The sequence below is a fragment of the Lagopus muta genome, chromosome 1, assembly GCF_023343835.1.
Source record: "Lagopus muta isolate bLagMut1 chromosome 1, bLagMut1 primary, whole genome shotgun sequence".
In the NCBI taxonomy this organism is placed as follows: domain Eukaryota; kingdom Metazoa; phylum Chordata; class Aves; order Galliformes; family Phasianidae; genus Lagopus; species Lagopus muta.
This window is the reverse complement of record NC_064433.1, coordinates 13,684,503-13,706,712: the sequence shown is the minus strand read 5'-3', so window position 1 is coordinate 13,706,712 and position 22,210 is coordinate 13,684,503. Positions and strand designations below refer to the sequence as shown.

General features: G+C 39.6%; 1 protein-coding gene across 6 annotated transcripts in view; it reads left to right on the top strand.

Annotated features, from left to right (window-relative positions):
• The window catches only part of ATXN7L1 (ataxin 7 like 1), a 111,265-nt gene that overhangs the window by 80,044 nt on the left and 9,011 nt on the right, over nucleotides 1–22,210 (top strand). For all 6 annotated transcript variants that reach the window (XM_048934081.1, XM_048934084.1, XM_048934086.1 and 3 more), the window contains 6 exons: nucleotides 6,157–6,440; nucleotides 12,065–12,147; nucleotides 12,981–13,237; nucleotides 15,324–15,516; nucleotides 16,673–16,794; nucleotides 20,474–21,410. In XM_048934081.1, coding sequence (XP_048790038.1) covers nucleotides 6,157–6,440; nucleotides 12,065–12,147; nucleotides 12,981–13,237; nucleotides 15,324–15,516; nucleotides 16,673–16,794; nucleotides 20,474–21,410 — 1,876 coding nt within the window. The remainder of the gene's footprint in view (nucleotides 1–6,156; nucleotides 6,441–12,064; nucleotides 12,148–12,980; nucleotides 13,238–15,323; nucleotides 15,517–16,672; nucleotides 16,795–20,473; nucleotides 21,411–22,210) is intronic.

Sequence of the window (22,210 nt, the reverse complement as noted above, 5' to 3'; positions counted from 1 at the left end):
AGATTTGGGTTTGGTTCCCGTTTCTGCATAGGCTGCTGTAACAGCTTCATCTCCTCAGCTTCGGTTCTGTGTCTGTGAACTTGAGATAATCAGACTTCCTTTTTCTTTTCATCAGGTTTTATCTAATTGAGTAAATATCCTTGCTTTTTATATGCAGTGTCTAGCATCCGAGGATCATGATTTTAGACTGCCTGAAAGCAGTAAATAATTTCATGCAAACCGTTCACCAATGAGACCAAGTATAAACTCACATTAAGTTAAAATAATAGCTCATGTTTTCTGCTGTAAATATACACCCTTCAGTATGATTTCAAAGACAGCACAGTCTGCCTAGCCACTGAATTTACCTTGCACTGGAATAAATCTCATTTTCCTTTAAATCTGAACCCACCATTCCTGTACATATGATGCACATTGCAGACAGCTATTTCATTTAATCTGAAAATAGAGATTATGGATGTTTTGGTTACTCACACAGATGAGGGATGAGCTATTTCAGTTAACATGTAAGGGCTTCACTTACTATTAAAAATATTCTTGCTTGAATAATGACCTTTCATTGTGAATGTCGAAGAGAGGATATTTATATGAGAGCGTATTTTTTGAACTAATTAAAAGAAATTCAGGAAGCTCTTCAGAGCATTAATGCTGTTGACTGTGAATCTGTTTTCCAGCTCCAGACAACAACTTCCATATCTATTTCAGCATCTAAGTGAAGCTGTAAGCAAATATCTTCTGTTTTAGCAACAGATGGCATTCTGTCAGTCAATAAAAGCCAAAACGGAACAAAATAACTACGTGTTTTCACCAGTCATTTTCCCATTATTAGGAAAATCCCAAACATTTATGGATGATTAAGAATGTAGATTGAGTTGTTTAAAACTGTTGTAATGGTTTATTAATTATTTGGCAATTAATATGTCTTTAGATCTAGTCATAAATTACAGAATTCTTGCAGCTCTGTGAGGAGGTAATGCTGTGGTTCTGTTTACCGGCGGGGAAAACGAAGTATATACTGCTTAAAGATACTGTAATCTTAATGTAACAAATCACTAGCAGTCTGAATTGGAGGTGGATAAAATTGTCCTTCAAAATGTAGTGTTAAGTGCCTGGCTTTTGACACGGCTTTTTAGAGAATGAAATTAGTCTGATAACTGTCACAGTTCATAGCGAGCTGACATCAGTTAATGAAGAAAGAGTTTTCCTACCTGAAAATTAGAAGAATTACCTGGATTATCATTTTCATTTAGGATTCTATAAAATATTCAGCAGGTCTCATTTTGTCAAATAAAAATTTATTCATAAATATAATTCCTTTTCATGTTAAGGTTGTATCTTCCATTCACCTGTCTGTTCAGTCTGTCAAATTTCACCTCCTTACCTTTTAAAAAGAAATACTGGAAAATATTTTTGTTTCAAAATATATGAATGGAATTCATCATGTATCCATGTGTTACTGTTTATATCTTCAGAAACTTCCAGTGATTCACTGAGTTTGTCCATTTCATTGTAGTAATTGCCACAGATATTTACTTTACATGGGTTAGCTTAGTTCAGCGTCTGTATTGCTTGTAATAATTGCTTTCCAGAACTAGAGTAACCTTTCTTGCGCTTACCTGATTCTTTAGCATTTTACTCAGCATGCCTTATATTTTAGGTGCCAGGATTAGTAGTGATATAGCAGCTATAATTATTATGATTAGCAGCAATGGCCTCTGCGACACCGTGGCCCAGTACTCCGTTGTCACACCTGCCTGCATGTAGACCCAGCTCTTCTGGTGTTTAATTCACTATTGATTTGCTTGACTCATCATCATAAACCCTGCCCTAGCAGCTTGTTCTCTTCTTTGCATCCTTCTTGTCCTGAGATGTACTGCAGTGCTTCAGATGGCTCCTCAGCTAATGCTTTAAAAAGCGTGATCAGAATGCTCAGCTAAAAGAGATCTGGAATTGCTTTTGTTTTGTCTCTGCTGTCTTAATCCTTCCCTAGCTGGAGTATGGAAGAATATTGTGAATACATTACCTGGAAATACCTCTCAGCTGTTTCTTCCTGTGTCTCTCTAGCATTGTTACTGTTAATCCAGCTGTGCTCAGAGGCTAGAGCAGTGCTAGAACATGACTGCAGTGTGCACAAGGCAGGCGTAAACCAGTGTTTCTGCAGCTTGCATTTGAGGTTGTAGGAGATACAGCAAGACAGTAGAAAATAGGAAAAGGTAAAGAGTAAGACAATTGTTAGTAATAGTAATGATATTGAATAAGAGTTCATCATTAATAAGAACAGCCCAGGTACCATTTGTAAAAGGCATTCTGGTGCCGCTTGTCTCTCCAGCTTGTTCCTTTCTCCCTGGGCTGCTGCCCAGGGGCCCATGGGCTCTGGCTGCCCTGGCTGGAGCTGGCTCCAACCTGTATGCCTAAAGGGCACAGCTTTGCTTTCTGCACTCCCTGCAGGATCTGGGTGCCCTGATGCTACAGGGCATCCACTTCTTCACACCATGGTCCTGAGGCACTGTAGAACTGGAATGAAGGTCTAGATGATCCTGAAGATCTTTTCTAACTTCAGTGATTCTGTCATTGTAAACCAAAGTAAGTCTCCTTGACCTCCCTCCACAAGGTCTAGCTGCTGCCTGCCAGAAATTCAGAAAATGAAGAAAACGAGATGGAAATTTCATGGTTTTCATCAAGCTCAGTCTTTTTGTAATAGGATCACAGAGGTATACCTGTGGGTAATCATTTACAATTTGTAGCCTCATTTACGAGGATCTTTTAAATCATCTCTTAGTCTTTATTTCTTTCTGTTTAGGAAATACCATTATTCATGCAAAAGCTGAGAAAGTGAAGCTTGTCAAGATTTAAGGATATTCCTAATGTAGCAAAATTCAGAAGAGTTAATTTGGGCCACGTATTTGTTACATCTTAGAAGCACTTCCAGATTGCAGGCTAAGACAATGTTTTACAGTTTTTAATGCTTATGAATTTTCTTAAGAATTTTTAAAAATGAGTTGAAGAGGTGGTGAGATTTTAGAATGATTATAGTAATAAATGACTCCCCCATTCCAGCAAAATTATGCTAGAACAAGGAAAAAATATGCAATAGAGCCTGAAGAAGTGAAAATGTAGGTAATAGGGAGACGCAGGTACTGTGGCATACTGTAGCTCTTTTTCTTGCTTAGGAATGACATGACAAGCAATGGCTTTGAACTGAAAGAAATTATCATAGATTACTGAGGAAGGAAATACGTCGTTGTTTGAGGAGTTTGTCATAGGCTCTGCTGAAGAAGCTTTTATTTAATCCCGAAGGAAATCAGTTATCCAAAAAAGAGCTTTTGAAGCCTGCCATGATGAAGTGCATTCTGTAGGCCTCAGATAGATCTGTAGCCTTTTTCTGGTTCATTTCTAATTCATGGATGTCAGTTTTGACTACTGGTCAGCCAAACTGGTAATCACATTCCAGTATCAGTGTAACAAAGGGTATGTGAAAAGCAAATCTGCTTCTTAATCTTATTTGCTATATCAATTTTTTTCAATATAAGCACAGAATCCAATAAAAGCTCGTATTGTTATTCACCAGGAGCACTAAATAGTTTTGTCCAGTGTTTGCCCTGTTTTTTCGTATGCAACTTTACATTTGATGGCATTTATTTCTTTGATTGAATGCATGTTACCAAACAATCAGTGCTACTTTCTGTAACTGCCTTTTGTCTCTTCATTACTCGCATTTCCCTCAATCCTGATGCCATTGGCAAATGTTACTAACAGTAATCTGGTGTTCATTTCTAAAAGCCTTTGAGGTTTTCAGATTGGGTGATGGTGGCTGAACATCCCACAAGCAGACATCCTCTCTGAAGTCCCCAAAAGCTAATTTTCAGTTGTTTAACATTTGCTTTTCAAGTGTTTTTATTTGTATTTTCTGAGAATTGGAACAATTTCCCGGTGATCTTTGTCAGCTTCACTGGTAACCTCATCAAAAAGTGCAAGCAGAATCCTTTTGCTAAGATTTGCTTTTCAGTAGGACCACATGAACAGATTGTTTATCAGTTTATTTTTATTACTTCTTCCATTATTATTTCCGAGATATTCTCGCATAGGTTTTCAGCACGAACGCAACAGCAGCGCTCTGCTATCTTCTCCAGGTTACCAAATATTCCAGTGTTGAGTTAGAAATAAACGTGCAGACACCAGAAGATCTCTCCTCTGCAGTTTGGGAACTCATGGCCACATTGTCCAGGGTTTTTTTTTTCAGATATTTTCAGCCAGCGCTGTACAGTTATTGTATCAAAAGACACCTTTATCCAAGTGAAGTGCACTATCATAATTCCTTCTTAGAACAGGAGAAACAGAGAACATTTTTGTGATTTTTCACATTGCTGATAACTTTTAGTACTGCTGTTGTTGTTAGAATTTCTCTTGTAAAAGGGAAAGAAACACAACTGAATACAGATTAATATAGATCTTTTTCGCACATCTTTGGCAGTCTTCCATACCTTCATTTCTCTCATTTTTATGGATTGCCATGTGCCCTTCCTCTCTTTTTGTTGTATTTTCCTTTTCTGACTGTTCCTTGCAGCCATTGTCTTTACAAACTCTGAACAAACTCCGTATGCAAAAAATATTTTTTAAATATGGTAACAAATTAACTTTTTGAAATATCCTCACTTTTCAGTCAAAGAAACCTGATTTGGAAAAGGAACTCTCTTGAGCCATGAAGTATAAATCTGAGCATTTGTGATTTATTTACCTTTTTAGTCACTGGTAGTCTCAATCACAGTTGCTGTGTCCTAAGCAGCTCCCAGTTTCCAGTTCAGTTATTGATTCAACTTTACTTGTGCTGACATGAAATGGAGTTCTTTAATGTTGTGTTGCCCATTTACTTTAAGAAAGAGAGAGTAATTATCATTTGTATCTTCCAAAATCTAAAATAATTTACTGCAGGCTGTATGGAGTCATACAGAATGTCTGTCTTAAAATATAAAAATATTGTTTTTTCTTCCATATGTTGCAGTGAAATGCAGAAGGAATTGCGTTTGTTCTCAAGGTTGACTTGCTGGTCTGTAACAAAAGTAAAGCAAAGCATTGCTCCCTTAGGCTTGGCTCGCTTTTACTGATCAGCCCATGTGTGTTGTAGGACTTGCTCTAAGTTCTGTGCACTGCAAAACATATAAAACTTCCTTTGCATTACTTGAATAATGGATCTGCTTGATCTTTTCACTGTGTTATCAGCATTTGAATTAAGATAAGTATTATAAGCTGGTTGTGAAGATACGTTTACCTCCAGTTTATGTATACTTTCTATATAGTAAAACTACTAGATCTAGAGAAGAAAAGACAAATTCTCCTATTTTCAACAAATGTATTTGTCATCTGTTTAAAAGCAAAGCAAAGTCCTTCTGCAGTGCTCATTTATCAGTAAGTTCAGTTGTTTTCATGCTGACCAGCGCCTTGCATCTTTTTGTGGTCAGCTCTGTGTTCTGACCAGCTTACTTCTGCACTTAAGATACGAGTATAGAAGTTTTCTGTAATTCCAGCTGCAAATTTGCTACCATACTGAGAACTTAACTTCTGTTAGTGTCGCAAGTGTGCTGCTGCAGTAGTTAAGTGAGGCAAAGCTATTCATAAGTTCACAGATTTTATTAAAAATACATTTTGGTGATGTTCACTTCATTGAGGATTGTGTTACTTTTTAAGGGATTGCTATGAAGATTTCCATGCTCAAAACCTCTTTTCTCTTTGTTTCTGTGTGCCATTCTGAGCAAATGAATTGCTTTTATTTTAAACTGTTGACATTGCTAGCACATTACTTCATTATTGTGGTGAACATATCCTCGGCCTGCTAGTGTTAATGGCATAAGAGTATATCCTTAAAGGAATGTGTGTTATTGGCACTTTGTTTATGAGTAGTGGGGAAATGTCTTTAAAAAAAAAAAAAAAAGACAACAAACAACTTTGCATAATTATTTCCATTACCAGGCTTTACAAATGGCTGCTCTGTAAAGGTTTAAGTGAACAAAAGTAGTGAGTAATGATATTAAGTATTCCGTTTTGGTCTGAAAGTGCTGTTTCACTTGCATCAAGTTCTTTTTATCTGTGGAAAGGAGCTAATGAAGTGTGCATTTGTGATACAGAAAATGCAACATGAACATTTTTCTTTGTTTTTTTCAGTGTTCCTGTTCCAGTAGTCAGTCTAGAGAAAATTCCTAATCTAGTGAAGGCAGATGGTGCCAATGTTAAAATGAATTCTGCAACCACTACCACCATCACCTCCTCCTCAGCCTCGTCATCCACCATACCTGCTCCAACCTTGGTTAAATCTGGTTTGACAACCAAGTCAGTGCCGCCGTCGCCAGAAAAGATTCTGAACGGCAAAGGAATTATAGCTCCATCAATAGACAAGAAACACCAAAATGGCACTAAAAGCAGTAACAAGCCTTACAAAAGACTTTCAGGTGAGTAATGTCATAGTTTAACTTTTGATATAGTCCACTTTTCTTTACTAATATTCCTATAGCTCAGAAATAATATGCTACTAAAATGCTGTGGCCTGTTTTTGTTCTGATCTTTCTGCTGGAAGATGCCAGTTTACACGTGAGAAAAGGAAAGCTTTCAAACTTGTAGCATGTGAAAGCTGTTTTCAAAATACTCATTCCATTTAGTTTGAATGTAGAGTGCTTCATGCATTTCTCAATTGGCCAGCTGGTCAAGTAAAGTCACATGTAAAATTTTAAGGAAGTAAAATCATTAAAGCAGAAAGATAGAAGGCTTCTTCAGTCTGTTGTGTAACATCAGTTTAATTACAACAAAAAACAATATTATAGGCTGAGTGACTTCAGTACAGTCATGACCAAGTTGTGCAGCTTGACCTTTAGGACATGGAGTTATCCACCAAGTCATAATGTTCTTTAACTAATACTGGAAAATTCTAGGAAGATACTGGAGATTTTGGGGGAGTTAGGAAAGTCATAATTTGCCTCCTCTCCTTCCTCTGCAGTTTACATATGAGAGGAGCAAGAAGGTGGGAGTGTGGGGGCCTCTGTTTTTTTTCAGGAGGGGCAGATGGTGGGGCTGAGGGGCTGGCATTAGTGTGGAAATTGCTCGGGTGGCCTTGAGCAGAGCAGCACTGAGGACACTGGGCCCTGTGCAAATTGTCACCACGTGCAGAACAGCCCCACGTGGGAGGGCTGAGGGGCGATCAGAAAGGTTGCCACGCTTTGGAGGAAGGCGTTTTTCCATGGAGCTCCCCAGTGGTGACCTGTGGCCATTCTTGGGCCTCAGAAGCTGAAAACATGTTTTTGTTTTGAATCAAAAGAGGAAAAAAAAGTGTTTTGATGCTTCTATGATTTTGGGTTTTGTTGTTTTGTTGTAGTAGTTGTTGTTTTTTAAGCAAAAGTAACTGACCCAAGTTTACTGCTTTAAGAGCTGCACAGAGTCTATTCATCTGCTGGCAGTACTTTGTGATTTGGGCAGGAGCTGCCTGTGTGTACTGAAAGGCTAATTTGGCTAATGGCAGCATGAGCCGCATTAGATCGTCCGATGACAGGGTTAGTTCAAACGCTTTCTAAATGTGCACTGGTTATGAGGCAAGTATAAGTGTGCAAGATAAATGCTTTAATTTCCAGTTAATAAGTGTGTCCTATTTTTGACTGAATATCACTTCTACTTTTTTTTTTTTTTTTTTTCCCTTCATTTTCTCAAATTTGGCAGTGAGCTCCGTGGTACTGCTACCATGGCTCGGATCCAGAGCAGAGAGAAGTATTTGCTAGGGCTGTGTGTGGTGTGGAAGGATGCCATCGCTTTCAGGGATCCAACACTGATTGCTTTCTTAACTAGTTAAAGGTGGCATATAAGAAAACAGAGCAGTTGTTCATGATAGCATTCCAAAAACTAAAAAATATTAAGAAAAAGGAACTGGTTAGGCTTTTATACCATGTTTCACTTGCGAAGAACCAATTTGTTATTCCAATAAAAACTCCATGTAATGTATTTTGCAGTTAACTTAAAACATTGATTTCTTTTTACCCGTTATTTCCTTTAATATTCCATAAGCTTAATTTAGCTAATCAATTAGGGTTTCTCACGTGGGCAGTTGAAAGCGATATTGATGCTCCTCATGTCTCCATGTGCCACTGCAGTACACTGTAGGAGACACTGTACCTTTGTTGTACAAGTGCTTGCTGCAATATGCTCATAAAGGAGAACCATTTCTGTTCTGAAGGGCCCTCCTTCAGCTTGCTTGGAGGTGACTCCTTCAGCCTCCTTGGAGGTGACTCTGTCATTAGTCTGTCTCTGGGCTTATCACTCTGATTTCTGCATGATAGAGAAAGTTTCAGTGCTGGAAATTTCCAGTCAGACTGGGACTCTGCACAGGACCACTTGAGCATTCTGATGGGCCTCAGTTTCTTTTCATAAGATAAAAAAAAAAAATTAAATTGATACTGTTTATAAACTCCTCTCTCATTAACAGATTTGGAATCCATTAAATCTTGCTTGCGCTGCCTCACATGCAGCAAGGCAATAAATTAGTGATGATGCAAATAACAGAAGTTCTGTGAGCACTGTAAATTAATTGCCTGTAGATTGCGTGTCATTGTGATGGATTCCGCTCCATTATTATACCGAACTGTGCAGAGGCTGAGAAAAAGATCTTGGAAGGTCAAGGAGATGATTATTTTTGCTTTACTATAAATTTCATCCATTTTACATTAAAAGAATGAGGAGCTGGCTGGGGATTTAGGTTTTGCTCCGTCCTTCACTGTTCAAGTGTACAGCTGTTAATTTGTGAAGGTCTGACTGGCTTACATCTGTTCTCTTTCCTTTCAGTAGCCTCCATTTTCTCTCGTGCCATTTCCCTTTCCCTGGCTGTGGCTGAAGAGGTTTTCTGGTTGTTGGTTTTTTTGTTGGTGATGGTTGGTTTGTCATTTGGGTGTTGTTTTTTTTTCAATCTTTGCTGAGACCTGCTGGTTATTTAGGTGAGGAATGCCCCTGCTCCTTTTTGGAAGCATTGTCTTTGGTGAGAGAGAGGAAAGCAGCTCCCTGACCCCCAAAAAGAGTCTGTAGCTTCCGGGCATAAGTGGATCACTGTTCTTTAGTAGCAAACTGGAAAAAAAATGTTGGTTTTTTGTTTTTTTTTTTTTACATATCTTCAGTTCCTGTTCTCTTTGGGATGAAGTTAAAAATACAGCTGCCCAGCTGAAACTAAAAATATCCTTGCACTACCTAGAGGAGGCCTATGAGAATGCTGGAGGGGGACCTTTCTGCAAGGTCATGTAGTGACAGGTCCAAGGGGTAATGGATTTAAACTAAAAGATGTGAAATTGAGGTTAAATGTTAGGAAGACATTCTTTATTCAGAGGGCAGTAAGGCCCTGGCACAGGTTGGATGAGGCCCTGTGTAGCCTGATGTGGTGGGGGGCAGCCAGCCCACAGCAGGGGTTGGGGATGGGTGGGGTTTAAGGTCTCCTCCAACCCAAACCATTCTGTGAGTCTCTATCTGTTATGTCTCAAACAGGAGTTTGACTCTTCTTCCCTCTGTGAGGTTGTAATAAAAAAACAGTAATGATTGTCTCTTTTAGCTTATGAACATCTGTTTTCATCCACTAAAAGTAAGAAAAAATGTGGGTTTTTTTATGTTTGGTCATACTTTTTATTATTAGATTTATTTATTTATTAGATCTTTTTACTATTTCTGCTGAGTTGTGTAAAAGCCACAGAAGCTACAACTATGTGTGACAGATATCAGACCCTTGGTAGATTCTACCAAGAAGTAGTGCCGACTATTCTTCCCAAGCTCTCTTTTTGATATATGTCTCTGCTAGTAGGCCAGTAACATAGCTGTGAATTGAACTTGATCGTGTTTAAGTCCATGTAGCAGATTACATACAACTGCTAATAATTCTGTTATCTAGAAGGCAAGAGTTAACGTATGAGGCTCCTTGGCCTGCAGTTTTTCCTGTTGCTCTGGCTGTGATGTCCTAGCATTGTACTGTAGCTGTGAATTACTGTCTTCATCCTAGCTCTGATTTTTTGTCGTCGTTGTTTGTTTGTTTGTTTATAATGAATGTTTAGGTCCTTACATCAGTTGTTGTATTTAAGTACAAGATGTTTATTTTTATCCAAATGTAACACAGCTATATGGTGAAAGAACACCTTGGCAAATGTTTTTGATCATATATTCCATGATCAAGCAGATGCAAACCAGCCTGCCAATTAAACATACCATGTCTACATGTGTAAAGATGATGGTAGATTTTTTTTGCATAAGTAATAACTCTACGTCCGTAGTTTTGTTACAGCTCTGTAGTGCAAAACCTAGAATTATATTAATACAACTTAAAGGGGGTGATGCTATCTGTGGTATACAAATACTGAAATATTAACAACAATGGAATATGCAAGTATAGCACATTAAATATTAAATACACTTCTAATGTTAATCATAAGTAGAACTCAAATGAGACTTTATTTTCGTGATCTCTGCAAACTTTAAATTCTGTGCCTCCATGACTTAAGGAAACAAGAATTAACATACTCTTTTCTTTATACTTCCTGAAGATGAGACAGATTTAGATAAATTCTGTTTTTAGCATGTCACTAGTAATCTTGTGTTTATGTTTTAAACAACACTGGTTGTTCTTCAGAGTTTCAGAGTTCACAGTAAGGTTGTATAACACACTGCACTATTTAGTCTGTATGTGTATTAAGTGTGCTCCGTAGTCAAATTCAGAGGGTGGGTTTGCAAATGCGTTTCATGGCTTCAGAAGCAGTCAGTGTTAGAGAGTGAAATGGGAGGTGCCCCTGCCTGTAGCAGGGGGTTAGAACTTGATTATCTTAAAGGTCATAGAATCATAGAATCACAAGGTTGGAAACGACCTACAAGATCATCCAGTCCAACCGTCTCCTCATCACCATTGCCACCACAAGCACTAAACCATATCATGCAGCATGTCATCCAGACGCGTCTTGAACACTGCCAGGGACTGCGACTGCGCCACCTCCCTGGGCAGCCATTCCAGTGCCTGACCACTCTCTGAGAGAAATAGTTCTTCCTTATGTCTAATCGAAACCTCCTCTGATACAACTTGCGGCCATTACCCCTTTTCCTGCTCATTGCCTGGGAGAAGAGGCCAAAACCCTCTTCGCCACAACCTCCCTTCAGGAAGTTGTAGAGTGCAATGAGGTCTCCCCTGAGCCTCCTCTTCTCCAGGCTGAACAACCCCAGCTCCTTCAGCCGCCCCTCATAAGACTTGTGCTCCAGACCCCTCTCCAGTTTCGTTGCCCTTCTCTGGACACGCTCCAGGGCCTCAATGTCTTTCCTGTAGTGAGGAGCCCAAAACTGAACACAGTACTCGAGGTGCGGCCTCACCAGTGCTGAGTACAGGGGGACGATCACCTCCCTGCTCCTGCTGGCCACACTATTTCTAATGCAGGCCAGGATGCCGTTGGCCCTCTTGGCCAGTTGGGCACACTGTCGGCTCATGTTCAGCCGAGCATCAACCAACACCCCCAGGTCCTTCTCCTCTTCACACTCATCCAGCCACTCATCCCCAAGCCTGTAACGCTACACGGGGTTGTTGTGCCCAAAGTGCAGGACCTGGCAGTTGGCCTTGTTGAACCTCATCCCATTCACCTCAGCCCAGTGATCCGGCCTGTCTAAATCCCTCTGAAGGGCCTCCCTACCCTCAGGCAGATTGACACCACCTCCCAGCTTAGTGTCATCTGCAAACTTACTAGGTCGCTTCCAACCCAAACCATTCTCTGATTCTATGACTCTGTGAACTCCTTGGGATATGGCTGAGTTGTGTGTGTAGACCACTCTGTTGAGTGCAACTCCATAAGTAAGCAGACTTACTCCTACAAAGTCTGTGACTAAATAGTTTGAAGCACATACGAACAGAAAAAAATGCACAAGTGGCTGAGTGTGATGCACATGGCACCATTGTGGAGCACTGGGGTTGGGAACAGCGCTTCAGGCTGAGCTTGGCTGCATTAAGTATTGTTAGGCAAATATGGTGCTCTGGCTAAAATTCCTGAAATAATCTACTTTTTCTCCTTTTTCCTCCACCTTCATCAAACAGAAAGAGAATTTGACCCAAATAAACACTGTGGAGTACTGGATCCTGAAACAAAGAAACCTTGCACAAGATCGCTCACCTGCAAGGTATTTTTCTTAGAAGATAAAATATCAGATGCTTTGTTATAGTTTAAATCCTACCACAGTAGTTTGAGAGGTCATACCTGCTCCTGTCTTACAGACAATGGGTATGGTATTCAGACGCTGTCTTCAGGTAACTCTTTTGAGTAATTCTGTTTCTTTGAATCAGAGCCATCTGCATTATTCTGCTGATATTTCTAGAGAGATGTTTTTTTCTTGTCATTTTGTTATGCAGAAAGCATTAATGTTTCACGTAGAAGCACAGAAGTTATTTTTAGTGCTCCCTTTTCAACTCATATGTGCAAAAATGCTGAAGTATAATCACTTGAGTAAAAAATTTAACATGATTTTCATGTAAGAAATTATTTGGAGGCTGCTCTTCTGATAATGATGGGTCTTGTTAAAAAGTAGCACCAACGTAAGATGTTTATAATGACCATTTGTATGTGTAGCTGGTGCCTCATGGTAGAGGTGATCGGTTACATTTGCTTAAAATGTATTCACATTTTTCAATCCACTGAAATCAGTTTTTCTTTGTAAGTTAAGAGCCTCAATGGCGTTACTTCTTAATATTTTAAAGTTATTGGAATTACACTTTCTGTCTTGGAAAAAGTAAGTCAATGGATTCTGTTATGAAAATTCTTGCAAAAGTAATTTCTTAAGAAATGACCTCATAAATTATCAAATATAATATGGAGTAGCAGTTTTATTTCCATAACTGTGGCTGAAGTTGCTTGAAGTAGATTTTTATCTTTTAGAGTTGTGGTGTATCGGAAGTATAGAGGACTCATAAACAATGTCATGCACACACAAATGCTTTTTAACCACCCTATTTTTAGACTCATTCACTTAATCATCGACGAGCAGTTCCAGGCCGTAAAAAACAGTTTGACATCCTTCTAGCTGAACACAAAGCTCGATCCAGGGAAAAAGAAGTCGCAAAAGACAAAGAGCATCCACCATCGGCAAGGGAAAGCTATCAGAGCCAGCCCACACCAGCACAAGACTCTCTGTCAGGATCTTCAGTGAACTCTGGACAAGAATCTAAAGTAACATCTCCTGCAAAATCTAGACCACCAAATTCTGTACTTCCAAGGTAAGCAGTTCTCCAGCGTGAAGTGTTGCATTCTGGAATTGCTGTAAGAAAGTGCTAGTTCTTTATACAGCTTATTTTATAAACATTTAGTGTTTGGGCTATTGCATGATAAAACATACCTTCATATGAGGATTTCTCTTAGCAGTATAAAGTAGAATATTCTTACATTAATGTAAACCCATCCATGGTAGTCTGTGATCTGGTTGGGACTGGGGTAAGGAGTGGTATCTGTCCTCTGCTCTGAAGCTCAGACTAACAGCATTTTTGGCTAAGATGGGTGGTAGTAATGAGGAAGGTTATAACTGAGTCATTCTGACACATTTGGAAGTGAAAGTTGCTTATATGAATTGAGATACTGCTGGCAAAATTCTGTACAGTTGTATAGGAATGTTTTATGCAGAAATGTCACCAACTACATCAGTGGAATGTCTTAAAGAAAGGTGTGCTTCTGTGTAGATGACAGTGTAAGCAGCTTAAACCCATCCATCTGAGTCCGCCCATGGTGTGTCTTTCACCGCTGTGGCAATTTTTCTTAGAAGGAACAAAATCAGAAAGACAACATAAACTTCCAAAAACGTACCTTTAGAAGAGCCACTATGAAGTATTGTAGCTACTGAATTCTACTCTACCCTCTGGGAAGCTTCCCATTTGTTTTGTATGGCTTTTTGCTTTTGGAGAGGGTTTTTAGGTATTCCTGTTTTTTTCTGGAGTGGATAGAGTTAGGCTGGTTGGTTTTGTTCATGTTGGCATTGTTTCATATGTCATGTCTTTGCAGAAGTCTTGGTCAGAATTAGGTACTCATGTTTGGTCATCTATATGAAGTCCCTCTTTCAGAGTCTTATCTCTAGTTCTACAGACAGCTATTTCCATTTTTTATTGTGTGTTCATCAAGTCACAGTGAAATGCTATTCACTCAGTGGCAGAGGTGAATCTCACAGGGCTGTGGATGAATGAAAGAATAGGAAAGTTGATGAGAATTATGTGTAATTTCTATTAGAAGGCTGACCTTACACAGTGCTTACATGCAGAGGAGTGTAGAGGGACGGACAGGCGTTAGTTTTAGTAGGTGTTACAGTCAAAAAAACAAAACTGAAATGTGGTTCAGTGGCAGCAGAAGAAATTGCAAAGAAAAGATAGTTGTATGCAAGGAGAAGGATTTTAGCAGTCATATGTCATGTTGGTACGATTTATACTTCTGTTTCTCCTGCAGTGTCTGTTCTGTCATCTTTCCTGTTTTTACAAGCAGCCGTGCCAGAGGAAAGCCTTGCTCCCTGCTGTGAGTCAGCATACAGCCTACAGCTCTGCTGGCAGAGGTTATGTGGCTGCTGCCTGCTCCCCCAAGCAATGTTTGCTGGTTGCCCTGAAAGTGACTTGGCCTGACCGGGCCACCTCTTCCTCAAGGCTGAGGAGCACTCACACAATCTATCCCATGCACCAGCCAGCAGCTGCAGCAGTGATTTTCAGCTGGTGGACGTTTTTTAACAATCCCACCTCAGTTCAGGAGAGGGCACTATCCACAGTTTTAGTGGCTGATAGCCCAAATTCACTGGATGAGGAAGGCTAGTTTTGGAGAGCTTGTTTTTCATTTTCTGGTTTTGCTCAGCACAGGTATTTTGTCCAGCCATCCCTACATTCTGCAGAGTCCTCCCAGTGACTGCACATACTGAACTGACTGGAGGGAGTAAACTAAAGACTCTTGTTGTATTTAGTATGCACGTTTCAGTAAGAAATAAATGTGATAACTGGACACTTGGGATTAACGAAGTAGTGGAGTAATGGTGCTTTGTGGGAAGATTTTACACATCTAGTTTTGTTTGCACATGTAATATATTTTGCATCTGTCAAGATCTTAAACTGAACTTTTTGGTGGATTTAACATTTCAGGCAATACAAAGATATTTCTGTTAATGTCAACTTGGTGATAACTGTTATATTCTTGCAAGACCAAATGTCAGCTGTTCTTTATCCTTTACTGTCCTTCTTTCCATGATTGTTTCTGGCATAATTTACTTCAAGGCTTGACTCAGGCAGGTACCTTTGCAGGGCTGTTGAATGCTGGTAATTTAAATGTATATTCTCTTTCTAGACCATCATCTGCCAATAGCATAAACAGCAACAGTTCTTCAAACCACAGTGGGTATGTACCAGAACTGCCACTGCCTTCCATGGGAGGAGATTTAACTAGTAGATTGTCCAGTGATGAAGGAGAAGTGGATGGAGCTGAAGAATCTGAGAAATTAGACTGTCATTTTTCTGGACACCATCCCAGACCTCTTGGGGTATGTCTCTCTTGCTGGCATGCCTTGCTGTTACTCTTAAGAAATTAAAGAGGGGAGGAAAGAAACGTGCTTTGGTAAAAATGTAAGGAATGGGAAACTATTCTGAGTCTGTATTACATTTGGCAGAAAACTATGGTTTGAATGGGAGCAGGTAGGAGGAGAAGACTGGTCATTGCATATGATAGTTAAACATTGCCGGGGCGTGGGATGGGATAAGGAATAGAAAGTAAAGTTCTCCTTTTAGTTTTTTTCTCAGTAGTCTGAGAAGTGTAGTTCTGCTAAACTGTGCAGTTGCAGTGTTTTAAATGTGACGTGAACAGACAATTTGTTCATACATAGTTCTTATGAAACTACCTTGCAATTGGTTATAGCTCTAAAAATCATATGGCAGTGAAGAGCTATTATGGTACTCGTTGATCTTTGTAGCATGCTATGAAGCAGTAATTAAATATCATTTATGTGAGTGTATGTGGACATAGGAGCTATTGCTTCATTCATCTAAAAATGGAAAGTAGAGCACAGCATAGCCCATCTGCTCTGGCAGTGGCTTGAGAATGTGTTTCTCTGGCAGCTGTTTTTGTCTTTCTCCCATGCTACTGGCAAACTTTATTGTAAGTCAGAGAACCTTGTGTCACTGAATTTGCAGTATGAATTTGTTTACGCTGTACAAACAATGGGAAGAAACAATGGGAGAACTCGCCAACACCTGAGCAGCTCTTTCTCACAAAGATCAAGCCAAGGAGTAAAATCAGTGAAGACTTCATTTATGTGTTTTCCTTACGCAGAATAAAGTGTGATAACTGTGACATTGTCCGTATTCCTTAGAGAAAAGGAGAAATTTTGTCAGACCCCAGTGTTATTAGCCAGAACTGCTTCTTTAATAGTAGCTTGGCATTTGTATTCCTTCCCTGTGACACATAGGTAGGTACCCGAGAGTAAACTGAATTGTTAGCAGAGTACAAAGTATACTTTAGGCAAAAATGTTACGTGTGTATTTCATACATCATGAAAAAAGTATTTATGCTGCAATAGAGAGAAATATCCCTTTAAAGCTATTTTGCTATACAAATCGCAAAGATGTTGCAGGATCGATAAATGGTCATTCTTTTATAGCATAGAAACTTTTTAAATAACATTGAACGATCTTTTCTTTCAGTTCTGTTCGTATGGTAGTCGCTTAATGGGAAGAGGGTACTATGTCTTTGACAGAAGATGGGACCATTTTCGATTCGCACTAAACTCCATGGTAGAAAAACACTTGAATTCACAGATGTGGAAGTAAGTGGGAGTTTTACATGTGGGCATAGCTCAACATCTTTAATTCTGTATAACTACTAAATGAAACGATCCATGGGATTTGTTTTTGACATTACCTTTGTGTTAAGTCATGCCTGTAATACAAATACAAGATTTCTTTTCCACTGAGGAATATGCAGCACGAGAGTGCAATCACCTATTCTGATGTGTGGTTCTGCCAGATTTAGAACTTTTCTGTAGTCCCTCCAGTCTTGGGATGGGGGAATAATTCAGTAGCTCTGCTAACATTTAAGTGCGTGAGAGCTTGGTGTTCTCTGGGCTTGGAGGTATGTCTTGATATCATGCAGTTTTATAACACAGGTTGGATTTGGCCTGAACTTTTATATCTGTGTCACACAGCTTTATCACCATTCAGATTTTTCTCAGTGAGGCTTGTGTTGTATGGTAAGAAATTCAGTATATATATAGGTCGCTCTTAAAGTAATGCCTCCTGTTTATTTCCATGGAAACTACAACATACCAAAAGCACAGGAACACCATTTGGTAGAGCAAATTCTCAGCTATAGAGCACTGTTTTTCATAGTCACCACCATTTGCCAAGTTGCGTGGATGAGCTGATAGAGACCCTCTTCATTTCATGGTGTGACAGCTGTGCACCAACCATCTGAAATGGGGCTTGTCTTTCACATCACTGTTGCCATTGCCGAAACACACCACTCAATGCCTCACTGTGCTCATATCCACTGGTTGGTCTCCGTCGGCATTCAACAAGTGTCAGTGAATGTCAATGGGTGCCATTTTTTCCATGTGACACACCTTTGCTTCATCCTCACTTCCATGTCAGACCCCATTCTGTCAGACTGCCTCTCTGCTGCCATCTGTCACACGGCAACAAAACATAATGGGATATTGGTGGGAAGGTTCAGCCTCTGCTGTCATACCACCAACATCTGCCTCTGACGTCATGGGCCAGCATAATAAAATAGAAGGCGTTACTTTCAGAGCAATCCTCATATTTGCTAATGTGTAAAGGAATGTGGAAATTTTTAGTCCACAGTGCCTTCAAGACTCACCAGCATTAGATGTCTTAATTTTCTGTTTTTGACTCTGCATTGAAGCACCTCTGTGTGATGTATGCAGGTTGCAATCACTGTATGCTTAGGTTACATAGAAATATGAAAACAGACTGCACTACACAAAGTTTTTTTTTTGTATATATTTTGAAAAGGCTTGTGGGATCTGAAGATGTGATTATTTTTTTTTTTTTTTTTTAATTCTGCAATGGAACATGCATTCTTCTTTCAGTGCAATTGCTCTAAAGTGCAGTGTTTCATGTCGTCGCTCTTTATTATCAGGACTGTATTATATTCATTGGATGCCAGCCATTACATAAACAAGGTCTGATTTTTATTTATATAAATTATTGAAGTATTGAACCATGGCTTGTCTGACTGACCTGGTAACTGGGTGATAACAGTGCTGCTGTACTTGGAGACATCATTTGGAAATGGGTGGATTTGCCATAGAAGGGCCACTTGCATCTGTTTAGAGACAGATCGCACTTGGTCCAGAATGGGTTCCTTTCTTTTACTCAGCAATTTTGGCTGTTAACCACTGTCTGCCACCTTCTACAAATAAAACTAATTTTGTTTCTATAAATAGGAGAAGTAAAACTTGTTATCTGTTGGCTTTGTATGTCAGGAGAAAAGACATTCAGGCATCTGAGGAAGTGACACCAAGTATCATTCCTTTCATGAAAAGCTCAAATAACTTCTGCAGTAGTAGCGTGATACAAGAAATAAACAGGTCTTGTCCTGCTTCCTCTAAATCCAATTGTAAATGTTTTCCCAAATTCTAACTCTTATTGCAGCCTCTAATATTTGAATGGATTCCATCCATACTTAGTTGTCTTTGTAACACAGGAACCTGACCACTTAATCCTTTTTGTATCCCGCTGCTGTCCTCCGTCCTTTGGACTGATCCTTTCCTGTCTTCCCCAAGCAGAGCTGTGCATAAAGCTGTTATGTTGTAGTGGAGCTAGTCCAGCCCTAGCTGTGGCTCATCCAGCTGAGCCAAATGGCAAAAGGGACGCAAGGCCACATTTTGAGAACAGTAACAACATCTACAGAGTGCTTTTTACCCCTAGTTCTCAGTGTATTTCACAAAGGTGGGTAAGAGTTATTGGCTTTTCTTTAATAGTAGACTGAGGAACGGGCCTGATAATTGCTTTGTTCATAGCCCCATAGGAAGTCACAGGCAGTAGGACTTTGCTTATTTCTGAGAGCACAGTCCGTGTGCAAACCCTTACTCATTTCTGTCATGAGCAGGGCTCTGTCTGAGAGTCTCTACAGGAAGAATACCAGGAGAGAAGTCAGTTAATTAGGATTTGATTTATGGTAAAACAGCAGAGGATTAATTTTGTCATAAACCATACCCTGTGCTGTTTTATTGTACTTAGCTGAGGGCAGGCGTGAGTCTTTACAAACTGAAGAGATGTCAGTACTGGGATTAACAAGGGCAGAATTATGGTGCTCTGTGGGTTCTTAACAAAGAGGAATAAGAGTAATAGTCCAAATAATGAGAAAAACTCACGTGATAATTTTCCAAGAGACATTATGCAAGACTGTTTTTTGTTAACATTGGACTGGATAACGTAATAGATGATGTGCTGTTGGTGGTGGAATAGAAAGGAACTTAAGTACATTCTACTGATTTCACAGGTAATATCATTAAATTTTATTCTCAGTATTCAGCTAGTCATACAGTTTATCAGGTGTTGTTTCAGGTTCTGTCAGTCTTTCAGTATCAATGAAATGAATGACTTTAACTAGTTAATCCTGTCCACATGAGCTCTTGGGAGTGGTACTGCATTGAGGCAAGGATGAGCCATTGACCCATTACCTCCTTTTCCTCTTTAAGCTCAGTGATAAGTAATTCACAGTCCCCAAAACTGACTCATTTACTGCCCTCACAGGTCTGACCTGCGCTCAGGCTAATTCTGAAACTGTTCTACAGCTTGAACTTTTAGGCAAAACTCATGCAGTGAATGAAGCATATTGGTTAGTATGTTTGTAGACTCCACCGTCAGACATTTCAGACCCCTTGCCCTTGCCCTTGCTCTGCCCTTCCTTTTTTTTTTTTTTTTTTGTAAAGTAGAATAAAAAAATGAGATAAAATTTGTAAGAAGCTGGTTAATTGTAACACCATATATGTAATTGCTACGTGGGACATGTGTGCAGAAGCTCAGCTCTGGTTTAATAGTGGAACTGCACAGTTCAGTGGTGATGTTCCATGCACAAAACATTGCACTGCATAGATCTTCACCTAAACTTCTGTTACATCTCCAGTGCCTTCATGGAAAGAGTGTCCCTCATCTGAACATGCATTTTTAGGAAAACACAATTTGCTGTTTTCCTGAATTCTTAGAACATCAGAACACACGAGCTTTGTGACAGGCTTTTGAAGTTTATAAAGAAAAAAATCAGGAGTGAAAGTAAGCTGCTATAGAATGTGCAACTTGTTTCAAGTTGTGCATATTAAAATATGTCTGGTTGGCGGAATAGGAAGCAAAACTACAATGAATCAGATCTGCCTTTTCTTTTTTTAATAAGTTGGCCTTTTCCAGGAATCTTCTCTTATCAGTATTGTTCACATGGAAGTTTTTAATGCATCTAAATCTCTTTTATTCTTTCCCGTGTAGGAAAATCCCTCCTGCGGCAGACAGCCCAATGCCTTCTCCAGCAGCACACGTCTCCACTCCCTTTCCAGCGTCCGTCTTACAACCTTTCAGCAACCCCAGTGCAGTATATATTCCGTCAACACCTATCAGCTCAAGAATCACTTCTTCTTACATAATGACATCAGCCATGTTATCAAATGCAGCCTTTGTGACGACATCGGATACAAATTCCATTATGTCACACACTACAGCTTTTCCTCATGTGGCTGCAAGCCTAAGCATCATGGACTCGACCTTCAAGGCGCCATCAGCTGTGTCACCAGTGCCAGCAGTCATCCCTTCCCCATCCCACAAGCCATCCAAAACAAAAACCAGCAAATCCTCAAAAGTAAAAGACTTGTCATCTCGTAGCGACGAGTCTTCAAGTAACAAAAAGAAAAAGCCGCAGTCATCATCATCCTCGTTATCTTTGCAGACATCTTCCTCGTCTTCATTTTCAGGGTCCCACAAAAAGAACTGTGTCCTGAACACCAGTTCGACTTTGAACTCCTATCAGGCCACATCTTCCTACAACAGTATGTCTGTGCACAATACAAACAATGGAACAAGCCCACTCAGTGCCAAATTGGAGCCCTCAGGACGGACTTCATTATCAAGTAGTTCAACAGACTCAGTGAAACACATGAGCATGGTAGTAAGCAGTATTGACTCTTCTAATCTGTCTGTACCTTCTCTTGTGCACCATTCAGGGGACCACTCCCTGGGAGCACACAATGCAGTGTCTTCTCTACCCCTTTCTTTCGACAAATCAGAAGGAAAAAAACGTAAAAACTCTAGTTCTAGTAGCAAAGCCTGTAAAATCACTAAAATGCCTGGTATGAATAGTGTTCATAGAAAGAGCACTGCCAACCTTATTTCTGCGGTGCCAGACCCAACAAGCAGCTCCATCTCTCGGCAGGTAAGGGACCCTTCCGGTTATTTTTTTGCAGGTCATGTTTGACTTACTCAAAGTAGTTCATGCATTATGAACAAGAAAATGCAGTGTTTGCTTTGGGTTGTTTTTCATCAAACAGCTGATTTTCTGTGTTCATACAGAAATGTATTTGTATTTATTTTGTACAAATCATAGGGACATGCCGAGGGGGGCAGAGGAGGGAGGAAAGGGGTTTTTTACTCTCCTGAAATATTTTAATGAGAATTTTTATTCAATTAATAAAATAGTCATTTGTAAATTTGAAAATGAAACTAAATGTCAAGAACGGATCAGTAATTTTTAGAAATCAATTTCCAATCTTAATTCTCATCTCTCTGAAATAAATTGTATGTCATTAAAGCTGGGAGATAAGAGTCAGCATTTCTTTTTTTCCCATATTTGTTGCTGATTCGTTGTTTAATGTTAATGTTAAACCTCATTCCATTTATGCAGAGTGCTTACGTTTTGCCTTTTCCTGTGGGGGAGGCCTGGGACACGTGACTTCAGATGCTGTTTCCTGTTTGAAACCAGGAGAATCAAGAAGTTAAGATCTTAACCAGATCACCTTTAATTGACACTTGCTTATCTTTTAGTGTGAACACCTTCAGAATATCGAAGTTGCTGCAGCAGATAAGGTTTCTTCCTCATCACTAGCAGTAGAAGTTTGGCTTTTCTTTCAGTGATTCTGTGTATGGACAACAGTACATGTTAAATTTTGCTGAAAAAGCTGCCAGTGCTATCTTTTGTATGATCTTCTGGTTAATTCTGCCACTGTGTCCAGTGCA